We start from the raw sequence: 21,460 nt of genomic DNA, 5'->3' as shown, positions 1-21,460 counted from the left end.
AATAATTGCATGAAACAGGTTGTTGAGGAGTCTCAAAGCTCGAGTCTGAAGTCTTTTGGGTCGAGTCCGAGTCAAGTCTGAAGTCAGCTGTTTGTGCGACTTAAGTGCGACTCGAGTCCAAGTCTCAGACTCAAGTCCCCATCTCTGGTGTGTGTGTGTGTGTGTGTGTGTGTGTGTGTGTGTGTGTGTGTGTTTGTGTGTGTGTGCGTGTGCATGTGTGTGTTTGCGTTGCTTGGGGGTGGTGGTCTTTTGAAGCATCTGAGCAGTTCAGATTTGGGCATGGTTAAGTGCAACCAAGACCATCAATTAGAGAGGTAGAGACAGGACATATTTCTCATAAATATTCCCAAAAGTTGGTGTTTAACACATTATATGACTTGCAACTAACTTTGTCTGGATTGCTACATTATGCACCACCTGTTTAACTGTATGTGCACGTTGTTTAAACTTCAAACATCTGTGAATATAAATGTATCAAAACTTACTTACCGTACTTACATTGCTTACACTTTCCCTGACAAATCTGACTGAACAAGTTGATAAACAAACAGCCAAGAACATGATTTGTCCTGTAGTGATGAGCACATCTGTATTTCCTTCTTTAAATGCATGCGGTTTAGTAACTTGTATTTGCTTACTTGTCTTGTTCCATTCATGGTCTGAGAGGGTGTAATACATCAGTTCAAATCAATTTAGCATCAATTAGTCATTACCACAGTAATACAAAATGAAAGTGGAACTTCTGTAAACATAAAAGACACTGTCAAGAATAGCATTTAACATTGTGTTGAATTTGAGGGAAGATTGTTGATTGCGTTACGGCACAAAGTGAAGGTGTTGGATGGCACAAAAAAAGGAGATGGTACTGTTCTTCCATTGCAAGCAAAGTTTTCATAGTTTCTAAAAATATCAGATGAATGCGCAGTTTACTAATTTGCTGTTACAATAAAACAATGAAATGCTGCGCTATTGACTTTAGACCAGGTTTTTGTTGGTCAATGGCGCGATCACTTCCCGCTGCCTCAAGATAGCAATACGCCAAAATTCACTTGAACACACCTCCCTGTAAGACCAGCACGCTCACGGGTGCAAAAATGGGCGCAGGTGCATTTGCTATTTAAAGACGCGGGCGCTGGACGGGAAATTGACAGCTGCGTCGGTCTTAAACTAGCAAAGACACTTTGCCCAACAAGTGCACCAGGACAAAGGAAAGACAAAGTGTGCTAATTTGGTGCATGGTGCAAAGTGCAGTCGAGTGGAGGCGCACTTTAGCTATTTGTGTGGCAGTAGACGTTACTGGATTGCAAGTTGTCAGGTTTCCATCTGAATTTCTAGAAAATGTGCAAAATAAAAAGTGAATTCATGTGCTTTTTTAACCACTACCGTACTGCGAATATTGACACATCGACATAAACACATGGTGGTGCTAATTCTCCAGTCCAGTTCCATTAAAGCGTAACTCTCGCCAAAATGCAACCTAGGGTCTTTTTGTGAATGTACCAGAGTCAAACTTTCATTTAAAAGCATATTCAGGATGGAAGCGTCACTTTTAAGATTTACCGTATTCTCGTTTTTCGGTCAAATGGCCTTTTGAATGCTAGCCTCAAAATAGCTATTTTTAAAACACTAAGAAGGCTCAACACAACATGAAACTTTTCTCGAAGTATCACCAGGGGCTCTACGCCTTAACGAAAGCATTGAAAACATTGTTTGTGTACACAGAGTTTACTAAAAAGAAAGGTTTTGAGCAACTCACGTTAGCAGTTGTTGTTTACGCTATCCGCCAAGTTTCATGTTGTGTCGAGCCTTCTTAGTGTTTTAAAAAGAACTATTTTGAGGCTAGCATAAAAGTGCCCCTAGCACTCCCATTCAAAAGGCCCTGAAAAACGAGAATACGGTAAATCTTAAAAGTGACGCTTCCATCCTAAATATGCTTTTAAACGAAAGTTTGACTCAGGTACATTCACAAAAAGACCCTAGGTTGCATTTTGGCGAGAATTATGCTTTAAACCATTGCAGAAGAAGAGGGCGGAACAAGATGACGTAAAAATGTTTCATGGATTAATTCCAGGAGGTTTACAGTCTCCTCATTGGTCCACACAGATTTCAAACGCTATTTATCGTCTCTTCAGTGGATCGAAAGGTTCAGTGGATGTTTCAGTCACTTTCCTTGTGTACGTCATGATTTATTCACTAAGTCGATATACCAACTTTTCCATCTCAATCAAGTGTAAAAACATTTTTGGTGAATTTCCTGCATTTCCACTCCAATTTTTTTAATGCATTTAAAATGTGTTTTAATTGAAAATGTGCATAAAAAAGGTGGAAGTAATCGAATTAAGTGATGTTCCCCCTACTGTCCCTCTGCTACAGCTGTGTTGCATGGCAAGTCACCCAAATACTGAACAGGTGTAGGTAAGGAAATTACTCCATCTCAGGAAAATGCCTCTTTGCTGGCTCCATGCTGGACTTTGCACCATGAATTCATATGAAAATAGAGCTCAAACAGCAACATATCCTTTGTGACAGAAACAGATAAGTGTAATGGAAAATATTATTTTAATGAAGGCTAAATGAATGTGAGAGAGGCAACCAATCATCTTGACCTTGGTTACAGAAATTATACTAAGCAGTTTCACACTTAATTAGAGTATGAAGTGTAAATATAACCCCAAGCAAGTTCATTGCCTACGGTAAAAATATAAATGCACAGTACTTACCACTTTGGGCTTGAAGGGCGGCTGTATCTCCCTGTTCGAAAGGCGTTCCCAGTCGATGCGTCTGAAGAAGGCATGTTCTCTGATGTCCCTCTCTCCCTCTGGGCTGCAGCCTAGACGTTTGGATGGGTGTTTGGTCATCAGCTGCTCATAGTAAGAAACAAAAAGGAGGACATGAAGTAAGAACAAAAATACTATAAATTCATTCAGGATCGCAGTGGTGATTCCTCCTACGGTGTGGAATGCATGACTCGCATAATTGTTTTCATTCAACTTCAAAGAAAAAGTACTTCAGTTTTCTTCAAGTTCTTGAGTAAATGGGGAACACTTTCACTTACAGTCATGCAAAGTACAGTGTGTGTGCAGATTTTAATTTAGCAGATCACAGAAAAAATAATGAACATCAGCATTTGGATATATCTCTCTCAAAAGGGGTCAGTGTTAGTGCATCAGGAAAACCCTCACTTTTCTCCCACTTTCGTGTTCTTTCACTGATGTGTTTTGTAATGTGATTCCACCTCTTTTCTAGGTCAGCAAGTGACAGCTAAACAGATGGGTCTGAAAAACAGTGATATAATTGTTTGTTCCCACCGACCATCTGCTTGTTCTACCTTTAGAGAACTGCTGCCTCTTCCAGTGGCATCGCAGACAACATGAAGTGTAGGGTGTTATTTTGTGCCTCTGGTGCTTCCACATGCATAAAAACTTGGGAAAAAAATCCCATCCATGCTCACTTTTGAGTGAGATACGGGTTTCTGAATGTATCCTGCCTTCAGTCTCCGGGTGAGCTGGTCAAAATCGGCAGGGCTGTCTACGTCATAAGCCGAAACATTTGGTGTGTGCTAACCACTTTAGCTAATACCACATCAGCTAGCTGTTTCTCCAACTTCGGTCAGTACAAGGCAGGATTAGCCAGGAGACTTCTTCTAAACGAGGGCGCACTTCCAACTTTGAGCGGAATACCTGCAGACGAGGGACATGTAAGTAGTTCTATACAATTTCTTTTGTAGATTAGGGTGAACTCGTGTGTGTTGTAGCAGTGTTTTGCAATTGAGAACGAGGTGGCTAACCGCTAGCAACGCTAGCTTCTAGCTAGTAGTCCTTACCTAGCTACTGCGCAGTACCTAGCTACTGCGCATGTGCGACTCCCAACAAAGATGGGATAGAAGTGTGATGCCTCACTCTGTAGCTAAAACAGAGAGCTCAACACACAGGGTGAAAAGAGGAGCTGCAGCAATGTGCAGTACAACAAAAATATGGTGTTTTTTGAAAATTAAACCATGTGAACCTATTCTGGTACAACCTCAAAATACAATTATGAACCTGAAAATTAGCATAATATTGGCACTAAAAAGCGATATAATAAAAAAAAGTACCCGCAGGAATCCGCAAAATCTCTTTGTTAAATAAGCCCATTGGTATTACTTAAACATAATTATTCAATTAATGTTTCAAAAATTAAAAATTAAATTAAAATTACAAGTATTTTAATGTTTGTTTGTCAAGCTTACAAATGGAGAGCCTGTACATTCTTGCTGATTGCATAAACAACACGAGTTGGTCTGGAGGAGGTAACAAACAGGCCTATTTTAAATGCATTAAAACAATTCCCACTCATAATGAAACATAATTGCTGGCTGGCTGCTTGTTTTTCTAAGTGTATACATGGAATTTCACCAGTCATGCTTTTTACATAATTTTTTTTTTTTGCATTAACGCTCCCGGCTCAGTGCAGTGATTTGTCCTGATTAAATTGCTAAGGAAGGGAAAGACGCCTTTGGAGATGGACAGAGAGACTGTCCAATGACAAAATGACTTATTCATGCACTTGACTCTGAAATGGAAATTAAGCTGTGTGACTGAGCTAGTTTAAATGCTTGGTTTAAATGCTCTGGTATTTCGTGCAGCGTACATTTTTTTAAATAGTACGAATTCATACATGCATGCATACATAGACACACAAGCACTCCAGACTGCAGCACTAAATCCCAAATCTGTGATGCACACCTTCACATGCAGCTCAGTCACTTTGGCAGTTCTCCTGAATTTTATGACATCATGTTTAGCAATCATGCTTTGTGAGTGTTGTTTTTTTTGTTCCCTCACAGAGGGTAGACTTTGTCACCAATGTTAAGCTACAGTATAATACCACAGTCTCTGACACAAACACTTTCAGTCTTACAGTAGTCTGACAAGACAGGTTTCATTACTAAACTTCACCAAATTTAATATTGTTTGCTAAATTATTTCAAAAGAATAGTTTGAGATTTTGGGAGATACGCTTATTTACTTTCTTGCCAAGAGTTAGAAGATTGATACCACTCTCATGTCTACATATGTCTATGGTAAACATGTACAACCCATAGCCCCATCGCTAACATGGTTGCATTTGTTTTTGTTTTTTAAGCAGTTTTGCATTTGGCTTTTTTCAAGATCTGACTAGCAGCTCAGGAGCTTTGTGTAATGCACAGAAACAATCAATCAATCAATATAAAATTCAAGCTGTCAATCGTTTCTGCTGCCTAGCTCTGCTTTCATGCTCTCTTCTGCTGTATTGATACAACAGAACAGAAATCTATGTATTCCTGTAATGCATTGTGTTACATTGTTGCATTCATCCCATCTACTCTATCTGATTCCACTATTTAAATTGAAATGAATTCCACTCTAACTCCAATTATATTTTTATATTGAATTACATTGTACCTTAAATTAAACATTAAACGATGAGTAAACAGCCCAGCATATCTTTCGCTGTTAGGTTGAAAGAATTTCTATTGGTATGTACATTGTGCATACAGTATGGAAAGAAAAGTATGCAGTTACAGATACATCACTGCACTGCCAGATTTTCTACAGTTTAACTTTTTGAAGAAAAATATAACTTAAGAGATACATTATTAAATGACAAGCTAAAATGGCAAACTTTTTACTTGCAGGATTTTGGCAGGCCAGCTTTCCTACAGCAAGCCCCTTTGACATACAGGCCGTGGGCTGGGCCACATCTGAACTAACAGAGTGCATCCAGCTGGCAGAGTACATCAGACAGCTGTTGATGAGGAAGAAAAAGTCATTTGCAGCTTTCTGTCTGTTCACACGACTGTCACTGACAGTGAGAAAGCATCCTGCTGCAAACACGAGGCTGTCACCATTAAAATGACACACACCTTACGCATTAAAATGTCCTTGAAACTGACTGTTGGCCTGCCACCATGTCAATCAAACGCTCAAGCTTTTGCATTTTCTTTTACTTGAGCAGCTGAAATACTTTGCATAAATGTGATAGATAATGGTCCTGAAAAAAGAAATGTGTTGACATTTCATGCAGAGCATTTGATTATTCTGTCTGTAAACTGTTAGCACTCAAATCTCACGCAAAAGGTTAAGTTGCATGTGTTCACAAAGTGTACATAACTTCGAAGTTACCCTGCTGTTTCTGCTGAGAACATTAAATCGTTACAGATAAAGGGAAAAAGAGAATGATGAAGTAAAAGAGAAAACAGATGGGGTCTCTCAGTCAGCAAGGATTCTGGCCAGTTAAACTCTGTGATTCAGTAAACCAAGGCTTTCAAAACACACACACCATCATCATCCAGTAGAACCCAATTAGTTTGCTGCAGTCTGAGAGAACCGGGCGAACTACTGAGGCAAAACATCAAAGACAAACCACACTGGGCTTACATTTGACCCTTTCTGTTGACAATACAAAAGCAAACTTACTTTCTGGATGCTTTTGCTACCGAGCTTCAGAGATTATTTCCAAATGAATCAAGTGCCAAATCTTCACAGATATTTACCTCTACGTCACAACTTATACTCATAACACAATTTTTATGTATATCTGTCTCATTCTTTTTCTCTTCCAGTATTCATAATAAACTACAACAGCATTCTAATAGCTGACCTTTAGGTAGGTAGCATTGCTTAGATGAATGTGTATCTGTGACCTATTTAAAATTTAATGAAATGTACAGTATACACAGGCTTGCTAAAAATGTATGAACAGTTGCAGAATAAAACTCCACAAGAATACTTATGTTTGCATACAACAAATATACTGTATATTTTGTGTCCTTTTCACTGAGTTACTACTACTGAGTTAGTTACGCTGTATTAGCATCAGTTTTCTGTCTTCTTCCTTCCCCTCTTTATCTCCCCCTTTAACCACCTTGTCTTGTTTTTCTTTCTCTCTCGTTTGTTTGTCAGGCTGCTGAAAAGCACTATTATATATCTATGAAGAGGAAGTGCTGCAGCCATGCCAAAACAAGGGTTGAGACAGGGACTTGGGCCACACCAGGACACACCAGGACACGCGCACACGCATGCACGCACGCACGCACGCGCGCGCACACACACACACACACACACACACACACACACACACACACACACACACACACACACAAAGAGGGGGACAAATAGACACAAGTGGAGTTGAGGAAGGGACAAGGAGACAAAGCATGTTATTGCACAGCTCATTGAATTTGCACTTCCTCTGGACAGAAATAAAACTGCCACTTTCACTATTAAATTCCTTATATGGACACACTTACACAAATGCGTGCTTTTCTGTATACCCTTGTGAGTATCTCCAGACATTTCAACAAAAGCAAGGTTTATTTACACATGATTTATAATCTTTATTCTGTTACCAACAGTATTACTGTATCTTCAGCACTGCTGCCAGGAACTGAACCAGAGTCTCTGCTGCTCATGACATGAACCATATAAAGAATGTGTTTAAAGTAATACTCATTTTTTTATTGATCAAATAGTCCTTAGCGGCACCTCATATCATCAGTGACTGTGACAGCGCCAAGATTCATCCATATTGTATATGTACACCAGCTTCCCTTAGGATGACCATGTATTGGCATACCAGTGTTTCTTTCTACAGTGCATACAAAGAGGAGTGTAAATAAGTGAGTTTATGCACAATTCCTACACGTGATTTTTGCCTTATTGTTTATTCTGTGAAGCACGAAGTGGGGCAAATTTCATGGAGTTTCAGTGAATCCGTTATATAAGTGTCCTAAAGAAAATCTAAACAAAATGTTATGTTTTTCCTGTGTTCCTTCCTCTTTCATTTGCTTTAAAAACATTATGCTGCTGCCATAAAATGCTTGACTTGCACTGAGCCACTTTACTGGTCAGTCCCCTCTGCCTCTGGAGATCCAGCAGCCATATACCCATGGCAGTGGAAACAAAATCTCATAATCATAGCATATCAGTTTAATGTAATGAAAAATATAATAGGAATAAATAATTGACATGATCATTAAATTTTCTCAAAAGGGGTTTCCTTTTGACTGTCCACGTTTTCCATTTAGCCAGTATACAGTAATTGTTTTTGTCCAGTTTTCAGTTTAGAATTATAAGTTATAATAACTACTGCATTAGTGTATAAATATACTGTAGGTTTTATATGTTAAAGACAATTTACTGCAATGCACCCTAGAGGTCGATTGCTGTAACAATGTAACATTGGTTGGGCTGAAAATTGCCCGAATGCTATTTCATTAGGCCCTTAACTACCCTGTGAATATGGCTCTATTTGGAACAAGAGCTTTTCTTCCAAATATGGTATGCTCATGAATATTTAGATGAGCTGCACGCTGATTGGTTTGAGCGAACCCCATAGAAACACATTGGAGACGAACAGCAGGTCTCATATTTCAGACACTGCAAAGTTATATGTTGTTTGTCGGGCTATTTCGTTATTAAATTCACTTCTGAGACTTTTTTAAGCGAGAAATCAACTATATAAAGCTCAAATATGGTCTGTTTTACGAAGATTGATGGCTAATTGCAAATTTGGTAAGACGTGTCGGACTTTAGGAGCTCCACACAGTCTGACGAGAAAACGGCAACCTCCATACCCAGTGAAAGTCACCGTTTCTCGGCTACTGGACTACTGGGGCTCGGGGCTCCACGGAGCTGGCTGGCTGTCAGCTGCCGGCATAACTAGAGTATATTTAGTTTGAATTTCGTCACGCCACTTATATAACATATACCCCAAGGTCTTATAAAGCTAACAATGGTGTCAGATTTCAATTTAATGCATTTTTGTGAACATTAGCAAGGGATTTTGTTAGCTGCTACTGTCCCTTCAATCCTATGTGTACAGATCGCGGCTAGCTAGTTAGCTTCACTTTCGGCATAATTAAAGTCTATTTACAGTTTGAATTTCGTCACGCCACTTATATAACATATACCCCAAGGTCTTATAAAGCTAACTATGGTGTCCGATTTCAATTTAATGCATTTTTGTGAACATTGGGGATTTCGTTAGCTGCTACTGTCCCTTCAATCCTATGGGTAAAGATCGCGGCTAGCTGCAGGTCCTGGAGCTCCATCAGGGCCTCGGCATTTTGTAGTCCAATAACCCAGAACCGGTGACTTTGCGCGGGTATGGAGCACCGCGGGCTTCCCTTCGTGACGGAGATCCAGCTAGCTCACAGCGGGTCTATGAAGTAGGACACGCCGGGCGGCAAGGCAGCCCCGGCCGCTGTCACGTAGCCTGCTGAGCTCCTGCTGAACTCCGACACATAGTCGGACAAAATTTGCAATTAGCCATCAATTTTCGTAAAACGGCCCATATTTGACCTCTATATAGTTGATTTCTCGCATAAAAAAGTCTCAGAAGTGAATTTAGTAATTAAATAGCGGACCTCTGGAGATCTGCATGACCTAGCTAGATTCAGAAGACTAAGCTGACCTCAGGTCAGTGGTGTAGCCTATGCAAATGTTGGGGCGTGACAAGGACTAGGATTTGGGATGATTACGTCAGCTTCCAGCTTTGTTGAGATTCGCCCGTTTTCAGCGGCAGTTTCAAAATGTGAGATTTGCAGAGGATAGGGGTATCAATGGGATTTTGAGCTTCTATGTATGTCCTATTTACCCACCGAACTGTCGTTATTCAACTATGACAAGGTAAAATCGGTTTTGCATTCTATCACCCCTTTAAAACACTTTACAGACAGTCAAACTTGTGAGAAATATGTTGGATGACCTGACCGTTTTTTCTTCAATGTTTTAATAATGCAAATGTCACAGACACGAGAACTGAGTGGGACAAGGACAGGGATTTTGTAGATGAGCTCCCACACAGTATTTAAAAAAAGCTTACACTTCATTCTTACGCATATGTTACGTCTAACTCCAAAAGGCAAAAAAAACTTTGAACTAGCAGGAAGAGTAAGTAAAGTATATTTATATTTAGTAAGTAAAGTTTATTTATATAGCACTTATCACAGACAGAGTCACAAGTGACCTTGTAGCCCCCTCTTATAAGAAGAATTATATTGGCTTCAGTGAGGAGTGTGAAAGACACACCGCTTAAAATGCTGCTTTTCCCACCTGGGTTGAAAATCAGTATTTTAAGCTCTGTGTCTTTCAAAGGGGCAGGTTTCATATATTTTAGTTTAAGTGCATTTTTCGGAATGTGTAAAACAGAAAAGGCTGCCCCACTGACTGCAGGTACAATGTTTATGAATACCATATAGACTCACCTATCATTATGTTTATGGATTTTGCTTAACAGCAAAAAGTGGCTTTAAAACGGCAGAAGATTTTTTTATTGAGGGCAAAGAACATCCGCTTACCCCTTTGCAGATGGAGACAGCTTCTTTGGACATGGACTTGGGGTAGGACACGTTGTGCTCCATAATGGACTGGAACAATTCATCTTCATCCTCGCCATCAAATGGAGGCTGGGGTGGAAGGAGATAATATTAAGAGAGTTGTTGGTGTTTCATCCATTATCACATGGTGGATGAATATATTTTTGCTGTTCTCTTGACAACCGTTTTACTGTTAAAAGTAAAATGTCACCATGTTCACCACAGGGATTCAGCAGTTTTATTTTTTTGTCATTTGTGCCCTCTCTATTTGACAGGTAAATTGACCAAATTTTATGAGAAAAAAAAACAAACCGTTTTTTCCCCAATGAATAAAGATAAAGAGGGCAGGAAATAAGGACACACATTTGACTAAACAGGGAGCCAAGATGGAGAATAAGGGGGGGAAAGAAAGAAAAAGACAGAGAGAAGACACTAAACAACAAAGACACTGAAGAAAGACAAAATCAAGGAACAGTGCAGAGTTTGTGCGAACACGTTTCACAGGAAGACCTTGCAGGGCAAATGGAGTGGATGACCCAGCTTTTTCCTGCTCACTGGATGGTTATCATCAGTAACCATAATGTGGGTGTTTTGACAGTCCATAAAATGAATTATTCGTCATTTCCACTCCACTGGCCCCTTCGGGTAGAGATAGCCTGTCTACGTCATGCCCTCTTTACCTGATTTCACACAAGGCAGGGAAGAACAGTGGAAGGGAACATCTTAAAACCTTTGTTAATTGTTTAAGACCTGACACTAGAATTAATTTGGGAATAAAAAACATACCCATCTGCATGTTTTGCTTTCCTGTGGAGGAGCTTGCTTTTGCATGTACATGCACTTTGGTTTTGGCCTTTTGGAATGGGAGCTACTTAAACAATATGTTAATAAGTCATACATGTCTTAATACATCATTTAGTGTTGATTCTTGGATACATGTTTTATTACATCCTGTAAAAACCATCTGATGGGTGAGATTTTTCTACTTTCTCAACGTTTGATAAAAAGGACATCTTTTTTTTTTTTATTTAAAGCAATTTACATCAGTACATCTAGAGGGTGAGTAATGACAATATATTAAGCTATGGCTGCACCTTTCACAAAGTGGTGATCACGCTTTTTTATCTCTGACACGGTCTGATTCCACTGTAACTTCCACTAGAATGGGATTTTAGGTTGATGCTGAAACCTCTGCATTTTGCACAGACTGCATAGTCATTATATGTTTATACTTATATTGTTTATATCTTTTTATCCTTCTTATATTTGTATGTCTGACATGCTCCAACAACACCATGACAAATTCCTCGTATGTGCAACGTACTTGGCAATAAAGCCCTTTCTGATTCTGATGATTCTGGAATGCTAGGCTAATCCGTGAAGAGGTCACATTGATCTAATGTAACCACCACATATAGATTATTTAGATTCAGGCTAATGCTATGCTAGTTAAACAAACCTCAAAGTAAGAGTGAAAAAGTAGGCTTCTCAAACAGGTTAGTGGTAACATACAGTATGTAAATAAGTAACAAGTGAGAAAATTGAATGACCTTAATTTCTACACAAATGCAGACACTTGGGCCTGAAGAACACAAAAAGGTTCTGACTGGCAGTCACTCCGACTGCAACACAAGTCAAGCTTGGTACTCTTCCTCAGGAGCTATCTTTATAACAATATTCACACTACATGTCCTCCCTGTCTTGACTTGGAATACCTGTATCTGATTTCAGAAGAAGCTCTTCTTTACCAGCCAACACATTATCGATACGTTCACTTCAGTAAGTGAGAGTATTGTTTAGAATATCGACCCATGACCACTGGCAGCACACCGTGCTGTATCCAGGAATAAACAAAGAAACTGAAAAAGTAGTTTTAACAGGTCAGTGGTAACACAAAAAAATGGAAGGGAATTGTTAAATGCAGAGATATGAGAACTTTACTTTATTCAGTTTGGGCACAAATGAAGGCACTTAAAACAATTCAAAAAAGATACAGTAGGACTTAAAATGTGTTGCAACCAGAGTTGGCCTTTTTGTGTTCTTTGGGCCCAGATGCAAATAACACACTAATTGGTACACATACAACAGAAAATGATTAAATTAAAAAGACAGCAGGTTGTATTTTTATTATTAAAAAAGTACTCCACCAATTTAGTATTGTACTCCTGTAACAGTGTTGGACACGATAGACAGTTAAAATAAAAGGATCAAAATCGATGCAGCAGAACCAGAGATAGTGTCTGTTATATTCCCAACATTCTTTTTCCTTGTGAAACATCGGTGCCTACGTTACCCCCAATGCAACTCGACTGCCGACAGTTCAGTCAGAGGTTCAGATATGTTTTGCTTGTAGTGGCAGCCTGAACAGCCTCAAGCCTATACGTCAAGCATAGATGAGGGGCGGGCTACAGAGGTCTGGTAAGCTTCCAGTCATGTAGAATTACAATCATAATCAAAGTCAAACAGCACTGGCAGTGTGAGCAAAACTGTTCTTCTGTTCAACCATAAGTTTTGACCTGCAAGCTCTGCTGACTACATTCAAAGAGGGCGAAAGGTTACACCAAATAGGATATGGCCTATGACTGGAGAGGAGATGGAGGTGTTGTATGTACTGTACAGTATATAGTTCAGTATTTACTATCAGTGCTGCAGGGAAGGTCTTTAGGAAGCACCACCTGAGTACATTTAGGCCTATGTCGAGCCTTGCTGCTCAGGGGTACTTGAATGTGGGAATAAAGTGAGTGTGAGCAGTCTGAGCAACCTTGTGTCTGTGTAAAGTTGTCGGAATAATCTGTAGCAGGCAATTACCTAAAAAGTACTGTGTGTGTTTATGTGTTTACACCACTCACCTGTCCTGCCAGCATTTCGTAAAGCAGAACTCCATATGCCCACCAGTCTACAGAGCGTCCATATGGCTGATATGCAATGATCTGTGGAGGAAGGAAAAGAAAAAGCTCAGAAGTTCAGCCTTACTCAAACAACCTGTCTCAATCATGTCAAATATGTTTGAAATTCATTAGACAACATCGCAGTACTTTACTGAGTCTACAACTACACTAATCTGTTTACAAATGAGGGACTAGAAAAATGTGCTGTGTGTAAACTCAGGACCTAAACATAGGCATTCATCTCATTGTGACATCTCATCCAGGTTCACTCAGACCGTGATGCGTTTTTTAAACTACTTTACGGAAAAAAGCAAAGTATGTTACCACTTATACCACAATCATATTCATGCACTAATCCACTGAACTAGATCCCAACATGCATGTGATCACTTTGGATCTGGAGATTATATGCAGCCAGTCACATGTCCTATACATATGTATGTACAGTATTCATCCACTACAATTTTAATTACTTATCCTATATTCTGTTACTTCTGTCTGCACTGAAAGTACATATGATTAGATTGCAAAAATATAGCACATTATTTAATCACAACGTATACACTCCTTCTGTGTAATGTAATTTAGTCTTACTAAATCCAGCACACAATAAATCTCCCACATATTATAACCTTCATCTTGATGTTCAGATCACATATGTGAACGTGAATCTTCTTTTGTAAATCCATGACAGAACAATTTCAGAAAGCCTCAGCAATATACTCTATGGGCCTCTTCCCAGCATGGTTGCATATCTTTGCATGCAAGCTGCCATTGCTTGTCTCATTTTTATGCAAATCTAAATGACTGTGATATTGTAGCACTTAAAAAATTAATTAAAATTAAATTAAATTACTCAATGCAACATCAAAAGTTTTTCACAAATTGTTCTTTTCCAAATGTCCTTGATAAGTTGCCAAATGGTAAAGCAGAATTATTTATTTATAGAAATATTTAAGCCAACTGTGCCCTAAAATGCTACAGACATAAGCATATCAAGTTTGACACCAGCCTTGAAAATCCTGTTTCATGCATCTCACAGATCACAGCTCTTCATACAGTGGTTTGATCCAGACAAAGAATATGTATAAAGCAAGGGTGTGACCACAGCTGTGACTAGGGACAAATGCTGGATGGCCCCTGAATTACATCAATTTAAAATCATCTGCAACAATAACTTTTGCCATGGTTGAGCAAAGAAGATAAGAAGCTCAAAATTTCTGACAATAAGGGAGCATTTGGTGTGTAGGAAGGGAGCAGATAACAAAACACAGAGATCATTTCAAGATATGAGCACCTAGTATAATGTTGCTGCAGCTGAAGCTGAAAAACACAGTTGACATTTTTTTCACAAAAACAAGCTCAAGACGGAAATGACAACAGTGAAGCCATTGTGAATACAACTCTGTACTGGCAAGTGTTGCACATGTGAAAGGGCTACATTTTGTTTTGTTTCAGTCCTTCCAAATTTTCTGAATACTGACAACACTCACTCTTCCCTCAGCTCGTGATTTTTACTTTGTGACAGAAATGGTTATGGACTCTTGCAAACATTATTATTGATCTGGGTTATATGGTTTTAAGGGTATAAATTAGTCTTATCCAAAAACCCTGTCTTTCAACAACCTTTTGCACCTGCTAATAAAGTTAAGCTACCACTGCAAACTAATATCTAATATCTAATGTCTAATGCGGAAGGTCTATTACAGGAGACAAATTTATTCAAACCTCTTTAATATCTTAACTCATAAAACACTAAGGATAATTTTATCGCAGGTACATCTTTTACATCCAAAGGCAATGACACAGAGAAACAAAAATTAAGACACAGAAGGTGAAGAATTTCAACAAAAATAGCATATTTATCCTTCACTGGATATCCTATGAATTAAACCTCTCGCAACTGTGACATTTTCTCTGGTGACAGAAAGATTTCCCATGGTTTTCTCCGACATTGGTCAAGGTAAATGCTTTTACCCTTTGACCCTATTCACACCACTCAGAAGACACACATTCTGTTACACTGTTTACACTTCACACCCACTTACACATCCACTCATTTCTCTGGAGCCTTATCTGCCATATAACAGCAGCTGGTGCAGCCATGTGCATATGTGCAATTCAGGCTCATATACAGCACACAAGCACATATGTTAAAACCAGGCAAGAGACATACAGGATAATATGGTGAACCACAGACACACACATAAACATCTTTAGGTGTGTACCAGCATAGGGTACAGCTATATGGCCTTTGCTGAGTAACGTCTGACCTCTGCTGCACACATGCTGGGACGTAGGACACTCCTCCAGCTTAGTAACATACACACATACATACACATGTATGGACAACATACTGTATATGAATAAACAAAAACTTGCATGCAGATACACACAAATGTATGAAGCATTCACACACATGCGCCTACAGTAGATCAGTGTGAAATCAGATCCGTCCTGTATAGCTCTATGACCTTCGCTGCTTATAAACACCTGTCCTCTGCCTTGCCCATAGGAGCCCACATACGCACACAAACACACTCAGATGGACAAACACACCAGCTCTGCACTCCACTGTCATGACGCTGTCCTGAGGGTTGATGGGAGCCGGCTGAACACCCAGTACATCCACGTGTTTACCCTCATACACAAAGGCAAGCATGTGCCCAGACTTACTGTACATGCACATACACATACACTAATGTGTCTTTGAATGTCACTATGGCTGTGAGAGTTAAAGAAGCAGAAAGATTGTATATGGCACACATTTATTTGTCACAAGGTGTGTGATGTGATCAGTTCTTCTTCAATACATCACATTTTGCTCTTTTTATTGTCTCTTGTATTTTCAGTTCAACATGAAGCTAGATACAAATATCTCCAAAATAAAAATACACTACATATACATAATAAAACATTTGTGTAATTTACTGTATAGAACAGACATGCACGCAGGCAGTTGCTGACAGCCTGATGGAGGAACTATGGAAACAGTTGGAAGCATTGAAGAAAATGCTATACAGGTACATTTACAAAGAATGAAATATTAAATAAAAATGTTTGTATCATAAATATGATCAATACCTGTGTAATCTTTTATCTGTTTATCAATACAATCACTTAAATTATAGTTTCTGTGTTGTTGAATTTCTGAGTTTTTGTGTCTATCACTACCTACTGTATTATTTCCATGATGTAAAAAAAAAGACCATGAGGCCAGGCTGTGTCAGTGAGATGCAGGAAGAGGAGCAGAAGAAGCAGGTGTAGCAAATCTTGCGGCAGTACACAAGTTAAGTAACTTTACCCAAAACATGAAATATAAACTGAGGTCCTTTTAAAGATCTGTATAATCCAAATAGGAGCATGTGATAAAATATAAAAGGTTGATATCTTGCTTTTTGAAATACAGACAAAAAGTTGACTCCTTACTCCTTACTACACAATTGCTGCAACCTGTTTATGTACAGTAGTTAAAAATTCTGAATGCTATCTATCAATCATTTCATGTGTTCACTTTAATTATCTCCATTTCATCCTCACTGAAGCAGAACTGGAGGCCAGACTGAATGCCAGTGATTTAGAGGGCCAAAGCAAATGCATGGGACAACTGCAGAAGGAAAGGAGAGGTAATACAACAAACAAGTCAATTATTAATGACCAGCAAAGTAGATTTCCTCCTCATCCCAGGTGATCTAATCTCACTACATGATTTATCTTTGACTGAATGGTTGAAGTCATTCAGTATTTATTCCCTCATTTTTAACAAATAGAGTTGAAGGCCAGACTGACAGAACTCGGAAATAAGCTCAGAGAGGCGGACTGCAGGCTGCTGATCGAGGTAAATGAACTACATTCATACTGCATGATTGTGCATATGCATAATATATATTGAATAAAAAGGACTTTTTTTTCCGAAATGGAATTATCTGTGACTAAATATTTAATCTTCCAGATCTCAAAGCCAGCCTGAACGCCACTTATGTCCAGACAGAAACACAGAGAACTGGTGGCATACTTACAGGTGGAAATGAAAGATACAAAAACACATGTTGAGATTATTGTATAAGTGTGATCACATTGTTAGTAATACAAGTGATCGGAGACCAACAGGCTAAAGAATGCTGATCAAAAATATAAAAATAAAAAAAATAATACTTAAATTTCATCTCACATCTCTATCCCATCTCTCCCATACTTATTCCATCATGCCATCCTACAGTTTGGTTTGAATCTGGTTATAATTTGTTGCCATCTATCATTGTACTTTTTTATTTGTTTTTTATATTCTACTTAATCCTTAATAAGTAGAACTAGAGGCCAGACTGAATGCCAGATATTTGGATGGCTAAAACACATGAGTGGATCAACTACAGAAGGACAGTAAAGGTAACACAACAAACAGGTCAATTATTAATACAGAGTAAGGTGGATTTCTTCTCACCTCAGATAATCTAATTTGACTTCATGACTTATTTTTGACTGAATGGAGAATTATGCATTATTAATTTGCTTTTTATTTTTTTTTTACAAAAGAGCTGAACATCAGACTGCAGAGCTGGGGAATAGGTTTTGAGATGTGGACACAGATGTGAAGGCACTGCAGACTGCTGACCAAAGTCAATACATTTCTTTTCTTTTTTTTTTTTACTGCATGGGTATGTCCAATAATATACAACCATATATACAAGATATTGTTTAAGGGATCATTTTGCTTTTTGAGCGGTAAGATTAGAACATTGTATCTACGAAATTATTTTGATTTTCTTCCTCTATTTAATGACCATTACTGAAGGCCAGACTGAACACCACTGGTGTTCAGGCAGGGACCCAAACAAACCTGGTGGCACAATAACAGGTGGAAATCAATGATAACACTTGCAGAGATTAATGTATTTGTGCACTGACATTGTGAATAAATACATGTAAATACTGAGTAAACTATCCTGAATCAAAATACTCAAGACAGGGGTGTTGAAATCAAAATTTACTACCCTCATTTTAACTGTCAGAGTTAGAGTCCAGACTACAGTCAAGTGAGAGTTTAGAGAAGGAGTGAGCTGCCCGGCTTGGAAACACAGAGATGGAGGTGGAGGCGCTGAAGACTGGGGTAAAGCGAGAAGGCTCAATACGTATATGGGTATAAGATATTCATACTGTATGTAGACTGAGGGTTTACCCACTGGGCCCCCTGATGGAAATGTCTATAAATCTTTCATGATGATACAGTGAAAATTGTGGTAGTTAGTGGTTTGTTAATGTTGTTTGTCTGAAAAGGGATTAACAGACCAGTTACCACTGTGATTGGGCTGAAACTATACTATTTAATGCAATACATGAATGAAAGAAAACATGATGCAATTTTAAAATAAATCAACTTGATGCATTTTTTAAAGCAGCCATATTATACTCATTTTCAGGTTCATAATTGTATTTTAAGGTTGTACCAGAATAGGTTTACATGGTTTAATTTTCAAAAAAACACCATATTTTTGTTGTACTGCACCGCTCTCTCTCACTGCTGCAGCTCCTCTTTTCAGCTGGTCTCTGTTTTAGCTACAGAGTGAGACCTCTTTTCTTCTTCTTCTTCTGTACTATCTTTGATTGCACTTGCGCATGCGCAGTAGCTCAGATGTAGATCATGTCAGCTAGCTAGCTCCATAGACAGTAAAAGAAAGGCTGTTTCTACAACTTCGGTCAGTTACAAGGCAGGATTAGCTGGGAGACTTCTAAATGAAGGCGCACATGTAAGTAGTTCTTTTGTAGATTATGGTGAACTTGTGTGTTGTAGCAGTGCTTTGCTATTGAGAACGAGGTAGCATGCTAGCGTTAGCATGCTAGCGTTAGCATTAGCGTTAGCATGCTAACGCTACGAGCTAATGGTTGTGGTTAGCCTGCTCATTTCGGCTTGTGATGTAGAAAGCCGTGCCGATTTTGAACAGCTCACCCAGAGACTGAAGGCAGGACACATTCAGAAACCGTATCTCACTCTCAACAGCATGGGTGGATTTTTTCAAAGTTTGTATATGTGTGTGGAAGCACCAGAGACACAACATAACACCCCAAATCCCAGAAAAAAGTGATTTTTTCATAATATGGGCACTTTAAATAAATCAACTTACCCAAAGAATAAAATGCCATAATGTCCTCATGATATTCATGACCAGTGACAGTCTTGTAGTAGAGGTTAATCACAACTTCCCTCCATCTCATCTTGTTATATCATCTAATGTCACCATTAACTGAACTGGAATCATTTGTTTTCTTATTGTTTTCAATTTTCCAAAAAACCCTCCCTTGAACCAAAGGGTTGAATTCCAGGTTGTCAGCCAGTGAAAGTCTGACTGGAGAGCTGAATATCAGCCTTCAATATGCACTGAGACAAGCGCAGGCCCTCAAGACAGCTGATCAAGGTAGGACTTTTGTGTTGGAAATTACATTTGATGATGAACGAGTAATTGGATCATTAGGGTGATTGAAACGCTAATCACTTCTCTGATTTTATTGCGATATAATAGCTGATTTAATGCAGGTTTTTCTCATTTCTTCCACTATATAGCTACAGTCCAGAGTAGAAGCCACTGAGAAAGAAAGAAATATGTACAGCTACCATCTTTTATTTAAATACCCATTTACTGCCACAGGTAGTTTACTGTGAATCAATAGTGTATGTTTTCTAATCTCTAGTTCATACTGTTTTCTATCTCTTCCACTACTCCCACAGAGTTTGAAGCTAGACTGAATGCTGCTGAGATTCTGGGCTCGGAGATGAACACAAAGCTTGAAAAAACAGAAGTTGAGATGGAGGCGCTTAAAACAGCTGATCAAGGCAATCAAACTATATCCGCCGTCACTGACAACGGCTAATGGGGTACTGCTATTACTTCAGAAAGGAGACTAGGTTGACGTGCACGTGGAAGCCAGGTCCTGGGTCTGGGCAGACAGCCATCGCAACCTCTGAACTTTTACTGGTATTCTGCTGTACAAGTATGCCCAGTGATGTGTCCAAATCCAGTCTGTAACTAAACTTGTGCAATTTCAATTAAATTCTTTGCAGACAAACGTTAAAATAAAGCATAGAATATAGATAGTTTCTGTATCATTTGTAGTGCAAATAACATTACATCATGCTCTTTTCCTAAACAGATCCCAGTTATTTGCAGTTGATTTATTTATGGTCACTTTAGACATAACAATTCACATCCAATCTGTAATCCATAATGTATCAATTTAGATATAAATTAATAATAAAATAAGCTCAAATTAATTAATTCAAAGCTGTTGTTCTGATGTGTTAGCACTAACATTGTAACTTGTATGATTATCTAACTACATTCTGCGAGACATTGTGTCATAAACCTAAACAAATACATCACAGTATAAATACAATAAATTATGATTTAAAAAAAAAGCAGTCACGCAGCAGTGTTTCATCAGTGCCTTGCTTGACCCTTACAAAACGTGAATGTGCTGATCTGTACAACATACAGCTTACGCATGGTACGTATTGATCTGTCAATGTGTATAAGCTCCTGGAGATCATATACACGTGAAACAGAAGAAGGTGCCTTAAAAAGGTGAGAAGTAAGTCTTAATCCTCTGCTTTCCTTAGTTCTTTGGTAAGAAGGCAGAAGGATGCAGTAGGGAAAAGCCCTCTTCCTTTATCTTGCCTCAATGTTTATAATTATCTTGAGGGTCAAAGACTCCATGGGGAGGGAAACCTCTGGGTGAAATCCCTGAGCTTGCCTGTTTAAATCCACGCCGACCTTCAGCGTGATCTGAATGCTGCCAATGAATTTAGCCATGTCTCTGAAGATTGTTTTTCACATTGCACTGCCACTGTTGAAATACTTCAATATGTGTAAGAAGGGGAGACTCCTTATCCATGTAAACTGAAAGCAAAACAACCTGACTGGAAAACAAATATACTCACTTGCTCTCTCTACTCACCTCTAAACAAAAATAGAACAGATGTCATATATTTAATGAGCAGAGTCAAGTTGTTTAATCAAGTCAAGTCAAGTCAAATGTATTCATACAGCACATTTAAAAAGAAACCACGTTGACCAAAGTGCTGTACATACCAATGCAGGTAGCTAAATTCACAAAAAAGAAGATACAGGCACAAAGAAACAGCTCATAGGCACATCAAAACAGAAATCAGGAGGATTCAAACGCTAGCATATAAAAGTGTGTCTTGAGCCTGTAGTTAAAAGAGTCAATGGAGGAGACAGAT

The 21,460-nt window shown here is 38.7% G+C and overlaps 1 protein-coding gene across 2 annotated transcripts in view; it reads right to left on the bottom strand.

Moving 5' to 3' along the window:
- prkcaa (protein kinase C, alpha, a) overlaps window positions 1-21,460 on the bottom strand; it is a 164,218-nt gene that overhangs the window by 11,751 nt on the left and 131,007 nt on the right. For both annotated transcript variants that reach the window (XM_031289500.2, XM_031289501.2), the window contains 3 exons: window positions 13,189-13,269; window positions 10,322-10,429; window positions 2,721-2,861 (listed from right to left, as the gene is read on the bottom strand). In XM_031289500.2, coding sequence (XP_031145360.1) covers window positions 2,721-2,861; window positions 10,322-10,429; window positions 13,189-13,269 — 330 coding nt within the window. The remainder of the gene's footprint in view (window positions 1-2,720; window positions 2,862-10,321; window positions 10,430-13,188; window positions 13,270-21,460) is intronic.

This window comes from Sander lucioperca, chromosome 4 (assembly GCF_008315115.2).
Source record: "Sander lucioperca isolate FBNREF2018 chromosome 4, SLUC_FBN_1.2, whole genome shotgun sequence".
Taxonomy (NCBI): Eukaryota; Metazoa; Chordata; class Actinopteri; order Perciformes; family Percidae; genus Sander; species Sander lucioperca.
Note: the sequence above shows the minus strand (reverse complement) of the source record. Positions and strands in the feature narration are given on the sequence as shown.